Source organism: Micromys minutus (genome assembly GCF_963924665.1).
Source record: "Micromys minutus genome assembly, chromosome: 15".
NCBI lineage: Eukaryota > Metazoa > Chordata > Mammalia > Rodentia > Muridae > Micromys > Micromys minutus.
The window spans coordinates 39807921-39830206 of NC_137984.1; the positions used below are offsets into that span (position 1 = coordinate 39807921).

General features: G+C 47.1%; 1 protein-coding gene across 2 annotated transcripts in view; it reads left to right on the forward strand.

The window, feature by feature from the left end:
• JADE1 (jade family PHD finger 1) overlaps window positions 1–22286 on the forward strand; it is a 52194-nt gene that overhangs the window by 11535 nt on the left and 18373 nt on the right. For both annotated transcript variants that reach the window (XM_080929309.1, XM_080929310.1), the window contains exons 2-6: window positions 6494–6571; window positions 13541–13629; window positions 16217–16374; window positions 18126–18313; window positions 21246–21457. In XM_080929309.1, coding sequence (XP_080785435.1) covers window positions 6520–6571; window positions 13541–13629; window positions 16217–16374; window positions 18126–18313; window positions 21246–21457 — 699 coding nt within the window. In that variant the 5' untranslated portion in view covers window positions 6494–6519. The remainder of the gene's footprint in view (window positions 1–6493; window positions 6572–13540; window positions 13630–16216; window positions 16375–18125; window positions 18314–21245; window positions 21458–22286) is intronic.

Genomic DNA, 22286 nt, shown 5'->3' on the forward strand with positions numbered 1-22286 from the left:
TTTGTCTCTTCCTGTGAGTCCCTTTTCCCAGGAATAGTGTTGAATACTCTCCCTTCTTAATCTTCGGTAAGATTTCTTCTCTGACCCTGGGGCCACTGAACTCAGTGACTCTAGTTTGGGAGCTATTTTAGGGCAAGGCAGTCATCTGCCGGCTCTTTCCTTTCACTGCTTGGCAGCTTCCTCAGTTTCAGGCAAAGGAAACTAAGGTTTGAAGGATTTGAGGGACCTTGCTAACCACACAGCTTCTCTGGTTACCCCATCCAGGAAGGCAACTGTCTACAGCTTGCTTGCATTGTAGCTTTCTACTTGGTGAGGTTTTCGTGGCATCGATGTGTAGTTAGAGTGTTTGTAGCTTGTGCTACAGATTGAGTGTGCATGCCACCCTGAAGGAGTGGCATCCTGAGCTCCCACTACAGCTGACAGCTGGGTTGGTGTATCTCACCTTGCAGTGAACAGAGATGCCAGATGGCCGCTTAATGGTCCAGTTGGGGTCATTGGCCAGCTACCTCTCCTTGACTCTCTAGGAAGGACTGACTTCCTAGTGCTCCACACGATGAGCCTACTACCTAGTACTTTTCTAGCTGTCATGTTTCTCACAGCATGTGGACTCTGGGCTTCTGTATGTTGGATTCATTTAGGTCAGGTTTGGTAGCATTATAAAAAAGTCACTATTCTGCAGAAATTGTAATCTTCAGGGGCACACTGCAGGGAACCAGAATGCTGCATAAGACAGGGCTTATCAGGCTGTTCTTGGACCTCAAAGTGGTTTGGGCCTTCCTACTGTCATTATCAGCCTTGTTAAAGGAAGGAATCTTGGAATAGGGGAGCCAAAGGCTAATGGAACACATAAGACATGAAAGCAGAAGTGGGGACTGTCTGGAGGAAGAAGACCAGTAAGAAGGGGGCATGTGGGAGAGGGGCAAATAAACACCAAGTATAAGGACCCAAGTATGGAAAGGCCACAGTGTGACATGTTACCCTGTGTGCTATCTGTTCTTTAGCTCAGGCAACAGATTGAATTGCTTGCCACCCCCAGTGAGTGGTGTCCTGAGCTCCCACCACAGCTGTGCAGATGTCTTGGTGCTAACAGATGGATAGATGGAGGGGATGGCTCAGTGCTTAGTCTTCCAGAGGACACAGGTTTAATTCCCAGATGCACATGACTGCTTGGGTAACTCCAGTTCCAAGGGGATCTCACTCCCCTTTCTGGCAGCAGCGGTGGGCAAAGCATCACACATATTAAATAAAAATGGAGAGTCCTGCTCAGTCAGTAAAAGGTGTCCAAGCACTAACTCCTGGCTGGGCTTCTACACAAATCTTACCTAGTCGGTTGAGCTAAGGAACTTCACCCCATCGTGCCTTGATCCTCAGCTGGGATGTGAGTTGGGCTTGCCTCAATTTCACCTTTCCTCACTGCAAGACTTGCTTGCTCACTTCAGAGTGCTGCCATCTCCTTTGAAGAAGTCTGCCGTAATGTCTTTTCTTTTCCATTATTGTTATTTTTAAACTTTTAAAAATTACAGATGTGGATATGCAAGCATGTGCATGCATGTGTCCCTGCATGTGCATATGTGTAGTGCCTGCACGTGTAGATCCCAGTTCTTACCTTCCACTGTGTAGGTTCTGGGCATCAAACTCAGATTAATACTTGGTGACAACCACCTTCACCTTTTAAACCATCTTGATGGCCCCATGTGTGCGTTTTTGAGAGATCTTCTTAAGCCTAGACTGACTTTAAACTTGGAATCCTGCACCTGCCTGCTGTGCTGGGTTTACATACATGGGCCACCATGTCCTGCTCATTAACTGTTAAATGATCATCTTGAACAGCAACTTAGCAAGAGGAAAGTTTTGAAGTAGGTGGTACCCAGTTAGCTGCATGGAGTCAGAGTGCAGGGGGATATCTGTGTCTGAACTTTTAGCCCTCGGGAGGGCAGCAGAGCACCCTTGGCACAGGCAGAGAACTGGCAAGAGGCCTGGCCCATCCAAGGTGTTGTCTGGAAGTTTTCTAGGATGGAGGCTTGGGTAAAGCTGGGAAGGGTTCTGGGCAGTTTGCACTTTGGTATTCAAAGTATAGACTGGAGAGGGGAATTCATGGGTCTCCTTGAGCAAATCTCAGGGATGGTTTAATTCCTGTAGTTGGCTGTGACAAGGATGTCTAGTTGGACGTGGCTGGTTTAGTGTGTTTTCTGTTGCTACAGTAGAGTAACTGACGATGGATAAGTTCAGGACAATAGACCTTTATTTGGCTCATGGCTTTGGAGGCTGGAAAGTCCCAAGAATGAGAAGGCCACATCTGGTGAAAGGCTTCCTAACACGGCGAGTGAGCCAAACTGGCCAAATTCACATCTGTGTGTCCACCCTGGAAAGAGAAGCATTCGTCTAGTCCCGAGGGCTGTGCTGTGAGCATCTCCCAGTATGCTCCACCCCTCCATACTTAGGCCCAGGCATGCTTTCTTGTTTCAGTGATGAATTCAAACCATGATTGTGGTTGAAGACCAAACCCATAGGGAAATGGGGGGACTTGACAGAGTTACACAGTGTCAATCAGTAAGCTTTGGCAATCACATATAAGAAAGGATGCCTAGGAGCTGTTGATAGGGATCAATGGTTAAGGGTTAAGGCTGTTCTTACAGAGGACCCAGGCTTGAATTCCAGCTCCTAGTGACTCAACCATCTCTAACTCCAGTTCCAGGGGATCTAATGATCTTTCATGATCTCAGGCACCAGGCATGTATGTGGTGCATCATCATATATGCAGACACACTAAATGAAGAAAAGAACAGAACAGAACAGAAAAGAAAAAGGAAACCACTTTGTCTGGAGTGTGGAGATGATGTCTGAGTCATATGCAGAGGTGCTCTTCCTCTGGTCCCCTCACCTTGATTCCTTCAGCCCTCTGGGTTCACACAGACCTGTCAGTGTTCACCACTGTTGAGCGCCAGAGGTGCTGGCTTTCTCTTGTTTTCCAGTCTTCATTCTGTAGGCCGGAAGCTCCTCAGAGCCAGGCCCCACCTCTTCAGGTATTTCTCTCATGCTCTTAGGCATCTTCCTGCTTTCTCTGGAGTATTGTGAGGAGTCCTTTCAATTGATTATCACTTAGCTCCTTACTATTCCTGTAGGTAGCAGCCAGCCAGTGCTCCAGATATCAGGGATAGTGACGCAGAGGCTCTTCTGCTGGCTTTTAGTGGACAGAGGCTTGCAACATACAGCCTCCATTGTGTGTGTTAAAGATAGTAACACAGGCTTTGATTTTTCTGATACAGTAAGTAGTCCTGGGTGAGATGAATCATTCTGATGTCAAGGTTTAAGTACATTAGAGGCATAGAGGAGGGAATTTTGCCGAACATTAACCCCACCACAGGCAGAGCACACTGTTTTCAGCTCCATTACACAGGGTCTTCAGGGTGAATACGAGTGGATTCAGCAGGAGGAAAATAATTAATTTTACTTGTGCTTTTCCTTGAATTTTGGAACATAAGTAAGTCTAGCTAGAGTTTTTTTTTTTTTTTTTTTAAGTTGAAATCTGGGATGAGGGCATTTTGGTGGGCAGGGATTCCAAGTTCTTGGCATGTTTAGGTAAGCCTAGGTTGAGTCTGTGAAGATGGAGTCACTCCTGCTACCTTGTTTAGCAAGCAAACAAGGGTCTCCCCGGACTCTCATCGCACACAGTTTGTCTGCTTGGGAGGCGGTGAACCTCAGGCTGGGCATTGCACCGTTACTTTTTAGGAATTCCACCTTAAGGTGGTGACTTTCGAAATATAAAAAACTATCTCAGGCTTCAGAGAGCTGACACAGTTGTGAGGAGCGAGAGGTGTTTCCTCCCTCTATACCCCTGGGGAGCAGGGGTGGTTTTAGAAGGTTGGAGAAAAGAGTATAGCTGTCAGCAGTTGGTGCTTCTAGCACACAGATGGCAGGGAAGACAGTCAGTACAAGTGGAAGGTGGTCATGGGTGTGTGTGTCAGCCGTGGACATGATGTGCACGAGTGCTCAGGTAGATTGCCAAGTGTCCCATGTTACAGGTGAGATATCGTAGTACTGTGGTTGCCCATTCTGTGAATGAAACTACCCCACAGACTGTGTCTTTCTGAAGGTGGCTTTACTGGTATGTGTGGCTGTGCATTAGTGCCTTAGGAGTTGTTTTGCTTTTTTGAGATTAGGATAGGCTGGTTAGCTTTCCAGGAAGCCCCATGCATGGGTCTTTCAGTATCTGCCTGCAGTGCTGGGAACCCTGCCTTTTATGTGGGTTGTGGGTGTGGAAATTGGGTTCTCACACTTGGGCTATAAGCACTTTACCAACTAAGCTATCCCCTACAGTCCCCTTCAACTGATTTTAGAAAATCAGTTGGTAAACAAAAAAGCCCACAGACTTTTGATTTGGGTAAGTTTCTCTGGAGGAACATAAAAAACATCACACTAAAGTTCAGGAGTCTGAATCTCTGAATGAATCATAAGGGTCTGTTCCAAAAGGGGAAACATACTATCCAGTCCTGTGGCTCTAAAATACCCATTTGGGGTCCTGATGGGCTAGCCTGTGAATTGTTGACAACAGAAGTTACAGGAACAGAGGCATATAAACGTTGTATGTATGTGTATGTGTGTGTGTGTGTGTGTGTGTGGTTTGTGTCATGTTAAAAGATTGAAGAACAGCCCCAAAGGCATTAGATATGAGAAAATAAACTATTTTATTTTTAAATTATTTATTTTTAGTTATGTGTCTGTGGGTACGAGCATGGGAATATAGGTGCCCACAGAGGCTGGAGTCAGAGACAGATGATAGTGAGCAGCCCACAGTGGGTTCATGTAACGCTCTGGTCCAGTACCAGAGCTCAGCCTCACCCACAGTGCTTCTTTCAAAAGGGCAATATACATTGCAAAAGGACTACAGCCAAGGGGGGCTTGGGTTTGAGGGGGACAAGTTGTGGGAAAAGGACCTTGAAGTATGTAGGGAGATTAATGGTAATTGGGTATGAGTGAGAGCTGTTGTGCCGCACCTTAGTGGAAACTGCCTTCTTCACAAAAGGTAAACTTACGCCTTGCAGTTGTTGATCAGGCAGGGGGAAGGCAACTCAACATAAACCTTAGGCCCAAGTGGCATATTTTGCTCCCCTGTAGTCTGGTGTTTTCTGCTTCTTTTGACTTCCCCTTTACAGGTCTGCTCAGAGTGGAATTTTGGGTTTTTAATTACTACCCTGCTCTAATGCAGTGGCTCTTCACACTGCTCCCCTGTGCTTCGAATTCACTGGAAACAAACTTCATTACATTTGTGGTGATTCCCAGCAAGGAGGGCTTGCTCGCTCTCTCTCCCCCTCTCTCTCTCCCCCTCTCCCCCTCCCCCTCTCTCCCTCTCCCCCCCTCCCCTCTCTCTCCCCCTCCCTCCCTCCCTCCCTCCCTCCCTCTCTCTCCCCCTCTCCCTCCCCCTCTCCCTCTCTCTCACACTGTGTGTGAGTGTGTGTGTGTGTGTGTGTGTGTGTGTGTGTGTAGGGTTGCTGTTCAGCTGGCTTGAAAAGCTCCCTCTTTGGGAGTCATTGATCTGGCAGTAAGAATGTGGCCACACAGATGTCAAGGCAATCAATAATTTTAGTTCAGAAAAGCTTTTTTGATTTGTTGGAAAACTGTTGATAGATCAGTACAAGTTCAGTAACTGCAGTCTCCGCCCACTGCTCTCCTTTCTTGAAGGCAGTGTTTTACTTAACAGGTGCTGGAGGTACCTGGAGGTACCTGGCCAGGTAGATTGGGCTTCTTGTGCCACCTGATTTCTTATTAATTAATTCATACTTGTCTGGAAAGGATTTGGGTAACACGGAGTGGAGGTTCCATGTCCAGTGTGACCTTACACAGGTCACTGTAAGGAGCAAAGCAATGGGTCTGGATTGGAATTCCTGGAGCCTGTAGCTCCTTCTAGCTCCAGCTGCGTACACTGAGGGGTAGGGCTAGCAGATGAAAATGGGTGTCTTCCCATCACCCCACTGGTTCTTTCTAGAACCACAGCTTGTTGCGTAGCTCATTTTGGCAAAATTTGGGGCTCATTTTAGCAGGACTTGGCAAGGAAGCCTAATCCTGCCAGTGCGGTATTGTAAACACAGCAGTAGGCACAGCCCTGTTTCTGCCCCCCAACATGCACAGAGCATGGGTCTGTCTGAGAGAGCAGTGCTCACTGCTGAGGATTGTTTTCTGTAGTGCTGGCTGCCAGGGCTGAAGAGACTCCTGGAGTAGTTGCTAGTGACATCTGGGAACTGGGGAGGGAAGGGTGGCACCTCTGGGAGACCTGCCCACATATGAGTTTACCCTCCCTGCCCCCACTGACTCTTAACCTGGTCTGTTAATGATTTCAGCTAATTATGTGCCTTTGGTCTTTTCACTGTTTGCAATTCAAATGCTACTTGAGGCCCTGTGTTTGCTTTTGTTTGCAGCATCCTGGCTGCCATCTGAAGCACAAGTTGATGATCGCATGTTACCATCTTGGGTTAAGTGCTGTCTCATTGCTTTGCAGGCTGCCTGCTGTCTCCCGGGGAGATCATGAAACGAGGTCGCCTTCCCAGCAGCAGTGAGGATTCTGACGACAATGGCAGTAAGTCCTGCTTTGTTGTTCTTGGAGCCTACCAGGGCTTGGGTCAGTGTAAAAACATGATTTTTTAATATAATGCTTTAAATAGCCAAGGCCTTTTGCATATCAAGCAGGTCAGAGAAAGGCAAGGCCTGGAGAAACACACATGAGTGTGATACTGCAGGGTTGTAAGCAGATCTCTCCCAGTAAGGTTGACTGCAGGCAGGCCTACAGGCTTCCTGTGTGTTATCCAGGGAGAAGAATTCAGTTCCAAGAGCCACTGGTGTGTCTGTTTTCATTAAACAGCATTTATGGTACCTCACATTGCTCTCTATGAAGAGGGAACTTAATCAAAGCCAGGTAATGATTAACTAGCTCAGCCTGCCCGGGGCTCTGAGGGCAGATGGAGGACTGCCTAGCGTAATGTGAGGGTACCAAGTCCAGGTTCTTCATAGATGGCACATGCGTCCCTGCCCTTTCCTGCTTTCACGGGATGGAGTTTAATACTGTCACTGTCTGCAGCTCAGCTCTCTGGCAACCTCAGATTTTCACAGTGTAGCTGAGAACCAGGAGTTCATTGGCTTCCTGGCAGTCAAAATAAATGTCACACAGTGTCTGTTGAGCTAACTGACTGCCGAGAGAAACGCTCCCTTCAGACGGCAGAGGGGAATTTTGTACCTCGCTCAGTGTCTGCACTGCAGCCCATTAACTTAGGTTTGACACTGCACGTTCAACTCTGGATGGGAAAGGCACTGGCCTGCTTTCTAGGCACGTTGCCTCAGACATGAAGAACCGCTCTGATGTGAATGTTTTACAGCTCTTTTGGTATGCTGTAGAAACGGTACGTAGGAACTCGAAAGAGGTGGTCTGGATAGACCCAGGTCAGAGGCAGCTTTTGGGGCAGGTCCCAGGGATAAAAAGTTTTGGGTAGGCAGGGTTGTTTGAATGCCTGACAGACACCTCAGGTGGTCAGCACAAGCATGGATATGCCCCCCCTCCAGGAATCGAGGTCAGCCACAAATCGGAAACTGCTGTGTAGATTTGGGCTGTCTGGCAGAATTGTGGCTGTTGCTGTGGGAAGGGATGGAGCAGTGAGTATAGAACTGATAGGGGAGGGACATGTGGAAGTGAGCTATGGCCAGATCTGACAGCTGTTTGAGAAGCTGGAGAGTTGACATCTGTGTCAGGCAAAGGAGCTGTGAAGGGGGAAGTTGGAGTCAGGGAAGGCAGGAAGTTTTCTCCAGAGGAGGGTTTTCTCTTACTTTCTGGGGGACTGCTGAGGTTCCCACTATACATGCAGGCGGGCAGAGTCACCTAGTAGAGCTTGGGACACCCAAGTTGTGTGTGAGGCACTCAACCTGGTCTTCACCACTCCTGCCTTTTACTTCTCTGACCAGAGTTTGTCATTTTCTCTTTGACTGTCAGTGACACCTGTGAAAGTGTTTCTGTTTACTTCTGCACGAATTTTTTCTGAAGTTTTTTTTTTTTTTTTTAAGTTTGGAAAGCTCCCACAGCGTGTCCAGCACAGGCAGAGTGTATTGAGGTTTTTGTTGCCAAAGCTAGAAACCTGGGTTCCATCACTAGATCCCAACGGAGAACCCATTCCTGTAAATTGTCCTCTGACCTCCACACATGTGGCAGGTGCCTGCACACGTTCTTGTGTGAAGGCACAAGTTCAGTCTCTTTCTCTCTCTCTCTCTCTCTCTCTCTCTCTCTCTCTCTATCTATCTATCTATCTATCTATCTATATATATATATATATAATCACACACACACACACACACACACACACACACACACACAGTCTCTGAGGGGCCATTTCTTTTCTCCTATTATGTTCTGTCTGTCCATCTGGAAGGTTGAGCTTGAGTGGCACCATATACAGCGAGCTCTTGGCTGTGTGCAGGACTGATGGTAGTTGTGGGGGATAGGACTGACAGTTGCCAGACGCTCATCTGTAGTTTCGCCGTGTAGTCGGTTCAGTATAGAACATATGGTGGATAGTGGGCCTTTATGTCTGACTGCTCAGGCTTAGTGACTTGATAATTATGGCGAGAGTTGATGGTGAAGAGCAAGTAGCTCTTACTGCATGCCAGTGGAAGTATGTCTGCATGGACTCTTCTCCCCTGTATGGACTTTGGGAGGTGGTCCCAATGTATGTATGTCCTGAGTCTTGTTTAAAACCAGGGCTGGGACTGTGCAGTCACCTCCCAGCCTCTCCTGCCTGCAGGCCTGATGGGATTTTGGCAGCATGTCCAGGTGGAGGAGAGGCAGCTGCAGATGTCAGCATGGGGCCACAGGAATAGCTGCTGCCACTGGCTTCTGAGTCTGCAGCCCATTGCTTTGTTTTCTGGCCTGGCCCAGGGGAGCAAGAGTGTAGTATTTACAGTTGGGGAGGGATGGGCCTGTTCTGTGGCAGGTGCCAGCCCTCATCTGCTGTAGGCACTGTTGGTCTTTCTCCAGCCACTCCATGCCTGCAGTTGGGTAAAAGACCGGCAGGGTGTGTGTAGGCAGTGTCTGTAATTGTTAGGTTCTGGGGACTGGGTAGCCTGGCCAAACTCTGAAGTTAGACCCTGTGCCTAGGTGTGTTTGGGAGAGGCAAGCCCTTAAGTTCCCACTTCCTTCCACCCAGGCTTCTTAGTCCTTGGGAGTCTGGAAAGGTGGGAAGATGGTTCACCAGCTAGTTTTATTATTTCCAAAGGTTTCATTTTATCTGCAGAAACAAATTGGAATAAAATGTTCCTTTTGTGGCAGAAATATTATTGGTTGTCTGAGGCTGATTATAGCTCTGATCTATAGCCTTACATACTTTCCCTATAAAAGTAAGAAAAGCTAAATACTATTTAAGGAATTCCGTTAAACCATATGCTTGGTAGGAGTGACTTGGTCCAGTAAGGCAGCAAGAAAGAGTAAGGCTGCAAGAGCTGAGGAGGGTCCTTCCCAGCGAACACCACAGGTTGATCAGGTGCTCTTTGTGTAATCTCAGTTGGGGATTTATGTGGTATTACTTTATTTGCCCAGGGCAATGTCTGCATCCTGACGCTGTGATACTGGTCCGTGGCATTCAGCATTGCTGGTCATGTATAAGTGGTTTTAGTTCTAAGGCCAGAAGCGAGTTGTGCTCATACATGGAGAGTCACCTCTGGGGTATCGGGGAGAGGCTTGGTGCTTTCATAGGTGGGGCTTCTGTTGTGACTGTGCTAGTCCTAAATGTTCTGTCCTAAATGGAAGTTAAAAACAGACAAAAACCCTTTCCCCTTATTCTTCTTAGTGTTCGAGATAGTTTAACAAAACTGTTCTAACTTGAGTATTGCATACATAAGAAATTTTAGATCAGATTTGTCAATAGAGGGGACTTAGCTTTAGGTAACATACTCGTAAGTGACCATCATTTTAGTGGTTATTGCCAAGATCACTTCTCTGCTGAAGGCAAGAAGAGAAGGAAACAAAAGTTAGCATACTTACTGTATCGTTGCCCAGGCTAACCCCAAACTGTTGAGTAGTGGAGGATGATCTTGAGCTCCTGACTCCGCCTCCCAAGTGCTGCGGTGATGGGTGTGGCGCCTGATGGTACAGTTTGCCTTCAGCTGTCTGTAGCCTGGACCCAGAGCAGAGTGGAAGACTGGCTTCACATCACCGTCCCAGGCTTCGCTATAGCATGAGTTACTTATAGACGCTGAGTCTCTCATTTCCCATTGGACAAGCCTGCTAAAAAGTATTTTATGCTGTGATTTAGTTAGTGAGGAATGTAAATACTTACTATTCCTGTTATTAGGTTTTTTGGGACTGGATCTTGCTACATCACACCCATGCTGGCCTCTAGCTTTGGCTCCTCTTACTTTAGTCTCCCTTGTTGCCAGGATAGCAGAGGAACATCAGCGTACTAAGCTGGGAGTATTGTAGGAGCATCTAATGATGCTCTCCCAGCCTGGAGAGGATGGCACAGGGGTGGGGCGCTGCTGTACTACTAGCCAGGTAGTGGCATGAGCCCTTTAGACTTTCAGAATGTGTTGTGGATGGACAAACATTCCACAAGAGAGCAGTGGCCCACACTGCTACGGAGTGGAGCGGTGCCTCATTTTCTGGGAGCTCAGAAGCATCTTTGTGCGAAGTAAATCCAGAATGTGTTCCTGTGCCCACCATCTTCAGCTCTGGGTGTGCTCTGATGGTTTTCCTTAGAGTAACACCCAGTGACTCTCTTAAATGACATTTTTTAAGTCGAAAAGCATATCCATGATTCAGAATTCTGCTTACTGAGAATTTTCTGTGTGTGTGCACTGACTGGGTTGAACTGTTAAGAATTCTGAACCTCTCATGCCTACGTGTTCTCTGTGGCGTAGTGACTCCCTGTTGCAGGGAGATCTCATGGCTTCCTGTTCTGCTTGTTCACTGGGGTCCCCATCTAGTCTAGGATTTCTGTGTCTCACCAGTGGAAGGGGACTGGAGGTTTTCATATTGTGAATGGCTCTTCTTAGAGGTAATAGCTTCCTTATAGTTTCATAATGGATAATTTATGTACAGCAAGCTGCACATGTTTAAGTGTATGCTTTGAGAGGTTTAGCCATGTTGCATGTATTATGTCATCAAAATTAAAATAACAGGTCCCGCCAACTTTGCCCCAGGCAGCCACTGATCAGCTGTCCATATAGATCAGTCTTCATCCTCGACTTTGCATCAGTGCAATGCACCTTTGCCTGCTCTGGTTCTTTGCATTCATTCACTGAGTGTATTTATTTCAGTATTTATCTATGTTATACAAAGCACGTGTTTCCTGCCCATCTATTTATAATGTGTTCCTTTTTTATTGCTGGCTAGTGTTTCACTGAAGGGATGTGTCATGTTTTATTTATCCCTTTACAGTCTGGTGGTGGATTTTTAGGTTGTTTCTGGGTATATTATTTTTATTTTATTTTATCCTTATATTTTTATATCATCACTTATATTTTTCTTCCTTCAGATCTTCGCACTGTACCTGTGCTCCCATCTTTCACATTCATGGCCTCCTTTTCTTTGGTTTATAGCCAGTAAATGTTTTGTTTTTATGCCCATTTTATATTTCCATATCAGGGCTGTGGGTCGGAAGGTATAGGAAGCCTGTGCAGGACTTCACCCAGCCACTTTCTTCTCAGTGATGACCAGCCCCATCCAGTGCACTCACACTATTTCCTCTGTGTGTGTGTGTGTGTGTGTGTGTGTGTGTTTTCTTGGTATTCCCATGCATTTTCAGTTCTAAGTACCATTGTTGCTTGGAGTTGGCACCGGAACCTAGGGCCTAGAGATTGCTAGGCAAGCACTGTGCACTAGGCTACACTCCAGTCCCACTTCATGCTGAATCCGGAGCATCTTCTGAAATAGTACCAGGAATGCCACAAATCACTTATAAGGAGTCTCATTCTACAGAAGTGATGGCAGCCAGATGATCTAGTACTGGGCCTCAGAACTAGTATTCAAGGGTAGCGCAAGACCTTCTTAGAGCCCTCTCACAATCTCTGTAGCTGTGGGGTTGGGAATTGGATGAGAGGTGTATGTGCAGGTCTTAACTTTGTTGATGTGTCTGTCTGCTGATTCTGGCCCAGTAAGGGTTTGAGTGACGGGTGGTTTCACTGTTAAAGGTGGCTCTCTTGGGCTTTTGTTTTTAACATCTTGGGATTTTGTCAGTTTCTGAGATGTGAAAAGGTTCAGTGCCCAGGCGCTGTAGTAACAGACAGGAAGTTAGAAAAGTGAAGGTGGTTGGGAGTGCCATTTCCTATTTGGCTGCAGTTGTGTGTCCAAAAAGCAGAGGCCAGTGTAGTGGGCCACACCACATAGGAGGGGGTGGCGGCAGGATGGGATAGGAAGAGGAGCTAGGGTTTTGAGGGATTGGAGGCTATTGATTGAGGCTTAGAACTTTTGGTTATTGACTGGCCATGTCTTGAGCAGGAAGGAGGAGAGTCTGAATGACTTGTGGGTTTCTGACCTCTGGTAGAAAAGGCCATGGGACTCATCTCAGGGGCTGGAACAGGCGGAAGTGAGCATGTGCAAGCAGAGCATGGGGCTTGGTTTTTATGCTGCAGAGTTGGCAGATTTTAGAATGACTCAGAAATTGATGTCTACCACCAATGAGATACAGGTCTGCAGTGAACTTAGTCTAAGAGCTTAGTCTAAGAGTACAGCTCTTGTAGGCTCCCTGGGTTCTGGTTAGAGTCTGAGCTACTTTGGAACTGCTTGGGGATGGAGAAACCCCAAGAATAAGGGCCCCAGGAAGAAAGGCAGTGTGGCTTGAAGGGTACTGCAGACAGGTAGGGCTCTGAGTGTTGTAGAGAAGTTTTAGGCCTGGAGACACTTATGATTTTGGGTTTTCTGGTGAGAAGCCACCAGAGGGATTGGGGCACTTTGGAAGACAGGTGTAGTGTAGGTGAGGTTAAAGCTCTGTGGAGGTTTCTGTCTTTTCTATGCCTTGTGGAGGCAACTTTTTTTTTTTTTTTTAATGTTTTGGCCATGGCCTGGAGCCCTGGAGAATGCTGTAGGGCTCTCTTTGCTCACTGTTGACGAGGCAGAGCACCCTGTACGCTGGAGCCTAGTGATCACCTTAGGCCTGTTTGGAAAATAACTGGAAGGAGGGACCCTGTGAGAGCCAGGTTGATGGCATTGCAGGTTGTTGGTGGAGGTTTATTGTAGGCGAGCACCTGATACCTCGGTGACCTGCACTTTTTTTTTTTGATATGTGTGAAGTCTGTGAGTGTGTGTAGATGAGAGGTTGATAATAGAATCTCTTCCCCTTTGTCTTCTGCTCTACTTTTTGAGACAAGGCCTTTCACAACCCTCTGAGTCATACGCAGCTAGCTGGCTGGCTGGATCCACGTGCATACTCCACCATGCCAACTCTTTACTTGGGTGCTGGCGACCTGAACTTGGGTCCTCATGCTTGTGCAACTTAGCAGCACATCGCCGCTGAAACAGTGACCCTGTGCTTTTTGTTTTTAATGGTTCCTGTTTGAATGTTTGTTTCCTCAGGCTTGTCAACGACATGGTCTCAGCATTCTCGATCCCAGCACGGGAGGAGTGGTACCTCTTCTAGAAATGAAGATCGAAAGCCTTCTGAGGTATTTCTGAATGCTTGCTTGCCTTGATCATGTGTGTTGCACGTAAGTGTGCATGCCAACCTGCTGCCCACATTCCTGCCTCATGCTGTGTAGGTCTGGGCAAGTGCCTCACTTTATACAGCAAGATGGTGAGAAGTGATGTGTGCCTTGTAGCAGGAGTAAGTGGGGTAATTAATACACTTAATCTCATACATGCAAAGCATGTGGCACGTATGTCTTATCATGCGCAGTGAATGTTAGCATTATTATTAATTGTATTCTTTTTTTCCTTTCCTCCTCTTCCATCTTCGCTGGCTCCCAACAAGTTTTCCTCTGGCCAGGACATGAGCGGGTTCAGCTGCTGCCAAGTCACTGCCAGCCTCAAGTTAGTTTTAGCCATGAATTTGTGGCTTATTTGGCAACAACCCAATGTGATTCTGGGAGTTTCGTTTTGGGGATTATGCTTAAGGCTTTCCCCATCTTTCCCAATTTGTTTTCACATTTTATGTTTCCCTGATGCCCTACATTTCGCTGTTCATTTCCCTGCTAAAATTGTTTTTAGAGGCATCTTCCTGCTGGCCTCGGTTGGCTAGGGGCCCCTGTTGTCCTGAGACCTGCATTCTCTGCGGCCATCACTAGGCTCTGAGCATTCAGACCCAGGTGTATCAGCCTGCCGGGGTTCTCAGGAAATGCTGTGGGAAAAGTTCTTTGGCATTGCACTGTTTGTGGGATGACCTCAGTTGGCTTATGGTGTGATGGCCACACAGCGACAGGTGTTTCTCAGAATCCCTTCCCATACTTCCTTGAGTAACTGGAGAGTGCTTTGTCCAGAAGCGGGGGAGTTTCTTGGTGATGGAGTAACATCCCCTGCCAGAAGGCAATAGAGATTGGTTCTAGAAAGCACTCACAGTCGGCTGCTGTGGCCAATGCCACTGGTTTTGTGTCTATTTGAGCTACAGTACGTACTTTTATTGTTTATGGCATTGGGACATCTCTGTTCCTGTATTTAATTCTCCTGTTAAGTCCCAAGTTGGCTCTGTAACTGCTACTACACCTTTCTCTATCCATACTGTGCTGCGGTTATTTCAGCCTGCGAGTGGGATTGGAGCCCTCTGAGCAGCAGGCATCACACCCTGTCCTTGCCTGGTCTGTGTCAAATCTTCTGAGTGCAAACTGCGTTGTATGTAATGCACTCGGGTTGCCATCACCCCTGCCCTTGGTGTCTACTCCGGCACCTGAGCTTTGGGCCAGAGCCTCTCCCAGGTCTGGAGCCTTTTCTCATCTTCTTCCTCAGTCTGATTTCCTTTCTTTGGCAAACTTGCTTGTTTTTGTTGTATAGCTTAGCTGGGCTCTGTTTTACCTGATTTGCTTGGTGTGGACTCATAGCTTTGACTTTAACCAGGCCCTCTTTCGGCTCATGGTAAGATTTTTGCAGAAGGTACATAGTCAGACTTGCTTAATGGGACTGTAGAAGTTGAGAGTGGTATCCTGGCACATGTCAAGGATTGAAAATGACAGCCAGAGAAGTGGCCTTTTTAATCCAGGCCCTACCCTATACGAAATAAGACAAAGTTTATTAAAGAGAGCAGCCTGAAAAGCTATCCGGTGTACAGTGCACCCGTGCTTAACTGCACAAGAAAGAGCATCCTGTCCTAAATAAGGGAGTGTATCCTTGTGGCTGTGTATACTGGGCACAGCATATAGATTCAGGCTCATAATGTTCTCGATCTATCTCAGGGCTTCCTTGCACACACATCCTCAGATGTAAGTGGGCTGAGGAGAAGGCTGGACAGGGAAGCAGCTGTGTAGCCTTGGCTGCCAGACAGGTGCGCTGTACAGTCAGCCAACCTTGTTGGTTTGGATGCCAGGGGCCCATGAGTCCACAGGGGAGCCCAGGCGGGCGCTGCCTTCCCTGCTGTTTGCTTTTTTGCGGTTTGTGATGAGTTAGCGTACTTGCTTGGAAGGTGGACATGAGATGAGTCTTGATGGCAGTGAGGACAGGGTTCTACCTTTCTACAGAAACTGTGTCCAGGGTCGAAGTTGTGGCAGCACAGTGGCCGACTGTTTTCCCCCTAGATGTTTGCAGGCCTGCATTTTTGCCTGGGATTAGCCACCGTAGGTCTTGCTCTCACTCTCCGCCTGCCCTACATACTTGCACCTCAGGAGATGGCTGCTTCTCTCAGCAGTTAGTTTAGAAGATAGTGACCTCTATCGGGTAGCTCTAGATTTTGCCTTGAGGTTAATTGACTAATAAAGTTTTGTTTTTAAACATGGGCTCCAAAGAGAGCACTCCTGAGTGGCTTGTCATTCCCTGAAGAATTTCCAAGAGCCTGTGTTGAGCAGCCCTTGGTGAATTGAGAGGTCTTGGAGAGGGGAGCAGTTACGTTGATGTAGTCACTGCACTGCGCCCTCTGCTTGTGTTGGCTGAGGGAGCTGGAGCAACAGCAGTCCTGGGTGAGGGCAAAGGAGTGTCAGGTGAAGGGTTTCTGTAACAGGGCAGACTTGTGTTGATACCCTGTCCTTGTTACGGGCAGCGCCATGGTGACCTTGCAGCTGCCAGTGCTCTGAAACGAATGCAAATGCCACTGTCCCTTTCTCTTCTTCCCAGGTGTTTAGGACCGACCTGATCACTGCCATGAAGTTGCACGACTCCCACCAGCTGAACCCGGATGAGTACTACGTGCTGGCCGATCCCTGGAGACAGGAGTGGGAGAAAGGGGTCCAGGTGCCTGTGAGCCCAGGGACCATCCCGCAGCCTGTGGCCAGGTAGGCACGCTGAGGAGACACAAGCTTCTCTACTCACCTCCCTGCAGGCATAGAAGGGACAGTTCTGGAGTTCGCACTGCAGTAACATGAGGCCTCATAAGAGGCAAAAATGTAGAAATGTAGGGCCGTGAGTCAGAGGGCAGTGGCCTCTGAACTTAGCACATTATCGCAGGGGGTGCTGCTCTCTTTTTACTGGAGAATGGAAGGCCCAGGATGTTTTTGGGAGTGACTGACTGGGCGAAGTCTGTTGTTACTGGCTGTTTCTCTCTGCAGTCTGTGTAACTTCTCAGAGTGGGAGTCATGGTGGCCTTGGTGCTTCCTGCAGTGGCTGACTGTAGTTTAGGAGATGACAGGGACGGAGGAGACTGACAGTTGGATGGTGTCAGACGAGGAATTTGAGCTCTGGACAGGCCTTTTCCATATGCTGGTGCTTCCTCTTAATCTCCTACTGTGCACCTCTCTCCCAGCATGGCCTAGATGTTCCTTTGGGACAGGCTGTGTCAAATCGGAACCTTTTTTTCCACTTTTGTGTATGTCCTTTGAGAGCATGGGGTGCTCTCTGCCAGCATCTGGGCTTTACTGCCCCAGGATCTGTTGGCTCTTGCTGTGTGTGAAATGGCCTCTCTTCATGGACAAGTATGGATGACATTGACTCCTGGGTCCTTAACTCCATGTCTCCTTAGACACTTGATGGGTTTGATTACCATCATTTTGGGATCTCTGTTCAAATGATAGTATACTGTGGCTAGACCGGCATAAGTCACCTCCTTCAGATGATGGTCCTGGTGTGAAGCAGGGCTCAAGGTATGTATGGTCCCGTTTGACCAGTACCAGCAGGCTTGACAGTCTAGGAAGCCTGTGTAGTAGTGCCAAGTCAGGATGAAAATGACTTGATAGATGACTGGAGCTTCTCACTTGACACCTGTTCTTGCTCACGTAGGAGAAATAAACCCCTTCAGTTTGCCCATCTCTGTCACACAGTAAGTTCCTCCCGTAAATTCCAGGGTGATGAAACCTATAAAGTGGGCATCCTGTTGGTGTGGATGCATGTGGTTGAGAACAGATGCAGAAGGACTATGACCACAGAGCCTCTAATGGGCTGGTTTGCTCCTTTTATGCTGTCCCTAGTCTGGCTATGGGGAGGTGGAATTCTCTGTGCTCACAGGCTGTAGGGGAGAGAGTGGTGGTAGAGAAATTGTCTGCAGTCACATGAGTGTGGATCATGGGCTCTGGCCCTTAGAATACTTAGGAATGGCAACAGCTCAGTGTTCTCGCTCAATCTTTTTGGAAGGTGAGAATTCAGAGGTGTCCCTTGTGGTGTGCGCATCCGGCTTGTGGCTGTCCCTGCCATCTCTATTCCTGAGAACTCCGCGCTTAGCAAGTTCTTTCCTGTTCTGACAACATCCAGGGGGAATGAGCAAGCTCCAGTAATGGAAAGGAATTTAAAAACTAACTGTTGAAATACTTGTCTTTTGTTGTTTTGGTTTTTAGTTTTGGGGCAGGCTGTGTTGGAGACATGGTAGGGTGTGAGCTAGGGAGGCTTTGGAAGACCGCAGCATCTGCTTCCATCTGGGTGCTTTAACGATTTCTAGCTGGGGTATTGTTGACATTTGGTTTTTAAGCCCTTACACTATATGAACATAGGAATGGTCTGGGTATGAGGGTTGGAAGAGGAAGTTGCTCTTGATCTCTGACAATTTGTTGTACAAGGCAGAAAGGGTGATCTGGCTACTTGTTTTCTTATTCACCAGGGTTGTGTCTGAAGAGAAATCTGTCATGTTCATCAGGCCCAAGAAGTACATCTCGTCATCAGGCTCTGAGCCCCCACAGTTGGGCTATGTTGATATCCGGACACTGGCAGACAGTGTCTGTCGTTATGACCTCAATGATATGGATGCTGCCTGGCTGGAAGTAGCCAATGAAGAATTTAAGGAGATGGGTGAGACGTTGTGTTATTTCATTGACTCACATGGAAGAGAGCTGCTTAGTGCGTAGTGACTCATACAGAGTCCTGTGAGGGGTTAAAGCTCACTCAGTCACAGTTCCTTCTGTCACCTCAGTCCCAGAGACCAGATTGTATGGCGCTGGCACTCGTGATGAGACACAGAGTCCACTTGGGGCTCCTAGAACAGTGGTAGGTTGAGGGGTGGAAGCCTGCCTCACTTTGGCTGCAGTGACATGGATTCCTGTCCCTGTCTTCGTCCACCCTTACTTACCATACAGGATTGCAGCCCAGGGAAATCAGTGCCCTGCTCCGCTTTACTGCCGTGATGCCAAAGTTCCACTTTAAAAAAAAAAAAAAAACAAAAACCAAAACAACTAGCCAGCTGTTTCTCGGAGTGAGCCTTATAAAGTCAGCCCCAAACCCTCTTGTTTTTACCTCTTTAACTCTTTCCTGGCTTTCTTTGAGTGAGATGTAACCTTGGCTGAGAGCCCAAACTTGGATACTTTCTCTCCTGGTTGGACCTTCATACCTCAGTAACCTGCATTTCATGGTGTGGAGGCTGGAATGGTCCTCTAATGTTCCAGCCTTCCTTCCCCAGGGTTGTTATAAAGGATTGCCTTCAGTGTCCCTGGACTCAGTATGAAAGATATTTGGGTGGTAGAAGCAAGGTCAGGAAGCGTGATGGCTTGGACATATTGTGACAAGTCATGTGTGTGGCTTCAAAGGTTGGAAGGGCAAGGGCTGTTTAAAGTTTGTGTTCCCATGGAGCCTTCTTCAGCCTGGCCTCTGATAGCAGCTTTTTCTGAACTCACCAGCCAGTTGATTGGGACTGACCATGACTGAGCTGGGAACATTGGTATTTTCTACTTGTTACTTAGTGAGATGTGTTGGCAAAGTAGATTTTCTTGCTCTTGTTTTCTGCTTTAAGTATTTATTAGTGGTCAGAACAGTAGCAAGCCAGGGGTTGTTTTAGAATCTCTTTAAAAGGCTTTGGGGAATTTCCTGTAACTGAATGGTGTATTATGCCATTGTGGAAGATTCAATTTTGTCTTTTGAGCTGGCCCAAATGCTTTATACTTTCTTTATAAAACCACTCAGAAGACTGTGAAACATTTGGTAAGTTGTAGGTGTCCAGTTAAGGATCTTGTCCAAAGATCCAGCCAAAAGACTGGTAGAGCAGTGGTTTAAATACCAAGAATTCACTTGTCTGGGGCATTAGTTAAGATACACTAATATGGCAGAATAAATCATGTCATTTGACACAAGTTGAACACTCCTAGCTGCTGTTGACCTTTTTCTGTGAGTGCAGGACAGCTGTGAGATCAGGACAGCTGTGATGCAGGACAGCTGTGAGAGCAGGACAGCTGTGAGTGCAGGACAGCTGTGAGATCAGGACAGTTGTGAGAGCAGGACAGCTGTGAGATCAGGACAGCTGTGAGATCAGGACAGCTGTGAGTACAGGACAGCTGTGAGTACAGGACAGCTGTGAGTGCAGGACAGCTGTGAGTGCAGGACAGCTGTGAGTGCAGGACAGCTGTGAGAGCAGGACAGCTGTGAGTGCAGGACAGCTGTGAGAGCAGGACAGCTGTGAGTGCAGGACAGTTGTGAGAGCAGGACAGCTGTGAGTGCAGGACAGCTGTGAGATCAGGACAGCTGTGAGTGCAGGACAGCTGTGAGAGCAGGACAGCTTTGAGTGCAGGACAGTTGTGAGTGCAGATTGGTGATTATGGAGTTCAGAAGAGAGTGCTGGATTCTCTGGAATTGGAGTTCAGGAGGTTGTGAACTGTCCTACATTGTGCTGTGAAGTAACTCTGGTTCTCTAAAAGAGCAGCAAGTGTTTGTAACTGCTGGGCCACCTTTCCAGCTCATCTCCAAAATAATCTTAAAAACTTGAAAATGTGGTTTTTATAATAACGTGTATAAGTTATAGGCTCGAATTATATTTTTCCCCCTTCCCCACCCCCCCTTCAGGTCTTATAGTATGGTTCACACTGGTTTGAAATTCATTGTCTTATAGACTTCATGTATTACAGGCATGAGCTCCATGAGTTTCCTTAGTGCCCTTTCTGTACAAGTGCTCTCATAGGCAGTTTGGAGAACATCTGCAAATGAAGAAAATGGCTCTTTCCTCAGCATTACTCAGGCCACATTAACCACTTTGATGATATTCTTTCTTTTTGGGTATGTGCAGGTGCAGGGGGAGGTCAGAGAGGGTTTTAGATCTGGATCTGCAGTCACAGGCAAGCAGTTTTAAGCGTCCTGATGCGGTACTGGGAATCGAGCTCAGGTCCTTTGATGTACCTACTCTTGGCCACTGAGCTGTCTGCTTGCTCTCTCAAGTTATTTGCTGGCTCTTGTAGAAAGAAGTGTGTTGCATTTTATTTAACTTACAGTGAACTGACTTCTTTGCTCCAGACAGTTCCTTGTATTTGCCTTTCATGGATCTAATTAACTATGCACTTCAGTTGGGTGAATTTAAAGTGGGGAGGGATAAGTCAGTTGAGAACATGAGGATGTTTGCTGTGAAATCTGCTTTGGGTAACTGTTTTAAGCAGCAAGAAAGAAAAGTTAAAAGCAAAACAAGCAAAACAAAACCTGAACAGCATAATATGTGGTCCTGGCTTTCTAAGTCAGATTAGTGTGTGCAACAGTGGGAAGGCACGTTTAACAGTGGTGTGTTTGATATCCTAGGATGCCACTGAAATTGTTCTGAGTTTGCTTCTCTCTTTGTGTCTTCCATGAGGGATGGAGGTTTTATCCGGGGACTGGCTTCAGAGTCAAATAGTGGACATGTTTCTGGCACTCAGTTACCTATATATGTTTTATTTGGGAGTTTAAACACACCAGTGTTGTTTCCTCACAGCACTTCTTACCTCCTTATAATACTGTGTACTTCCTCAGGTGAGATCTGTGCTCTTTCTTTCAGGATTGCCTCAGCTGGATGAGTACACCATGGAAAGGGTCATGGAGGAGTTTGAACAGCAATGCTATGACAATATGAACCATGCCATAGAGACCGAAGAGGGCTTGGGGATTGAATATGATGAGGATGTTGTCTGTGATGTCTGCCAGTCACCTGACGGCGAGGACGGCAATGAGATGGTGTTCTGTGACAAGTGTAACATCTGTGTGCACCAGGTAAGTGGGGCAACGCAGTCCTGAGTGAAGCTGTGTGCGGTTCTGGGCTGAACCTGTCTTGTAGCTACCATTAGTCCCCATGCTGTCTTCCCTGTGTGTCTGACTAAATAGGGCTATCTTAAACAGTTCTGGTCCTGTTGGATTAGGTGCCTGCCTACTCAGTGTGGTCCAAACAGTCGCATGTCAGAGACTGTTTAAGGTCCTGTTTTCAGGTGGTGGGGATGTAGGATAATCCATAGCATTAATATATTCACATGTAAGCTTAGATATTAACTTGGAAGTCAGGCACCCCTTTGACTTCTCATCTTAGAGTTTGTTTAATTTTATGTGTAAGAATATTTTGTGTGTGTGCATGTCTGCACTACATGGATGACTGGTACCTAGAAGTCAGAAAAGCACATCAGGGGATCTCCGCCAGAACTGCAGCTAATAGATGCTTGTAAGACACTGCCTATGCTGGGAACTGAACCTGGGTGCTCTACAGCTGCTGAGCCATTTAACTCCAAATACTCCCATTCTTGAGCATTATTTCAAGGTGGCAGTAGAGCTTAGTACATGCTTATTATTACTGGGTAATTTAGAAAGCTTACGCACAGATACAGGGGCCTCATATTGCTTATGTAGCTTAAGAGATTAATATTATTATTATTATTTCTCTCTCTCTCTCTCTCTGTGTGTGTGTGTGTGTGTGTGTGTGTGTGTGTGTGTGTGTGTGTGTGTGTGAGGACATGGGTACCGTGTACTTTTGTGATTTAGAGAGCTGCCCTGAAGTAGTTTTCTGTGAGGTTATCAGTGAAACTGAGTTTTAAGAAAACAGAGAAAAAGTGAA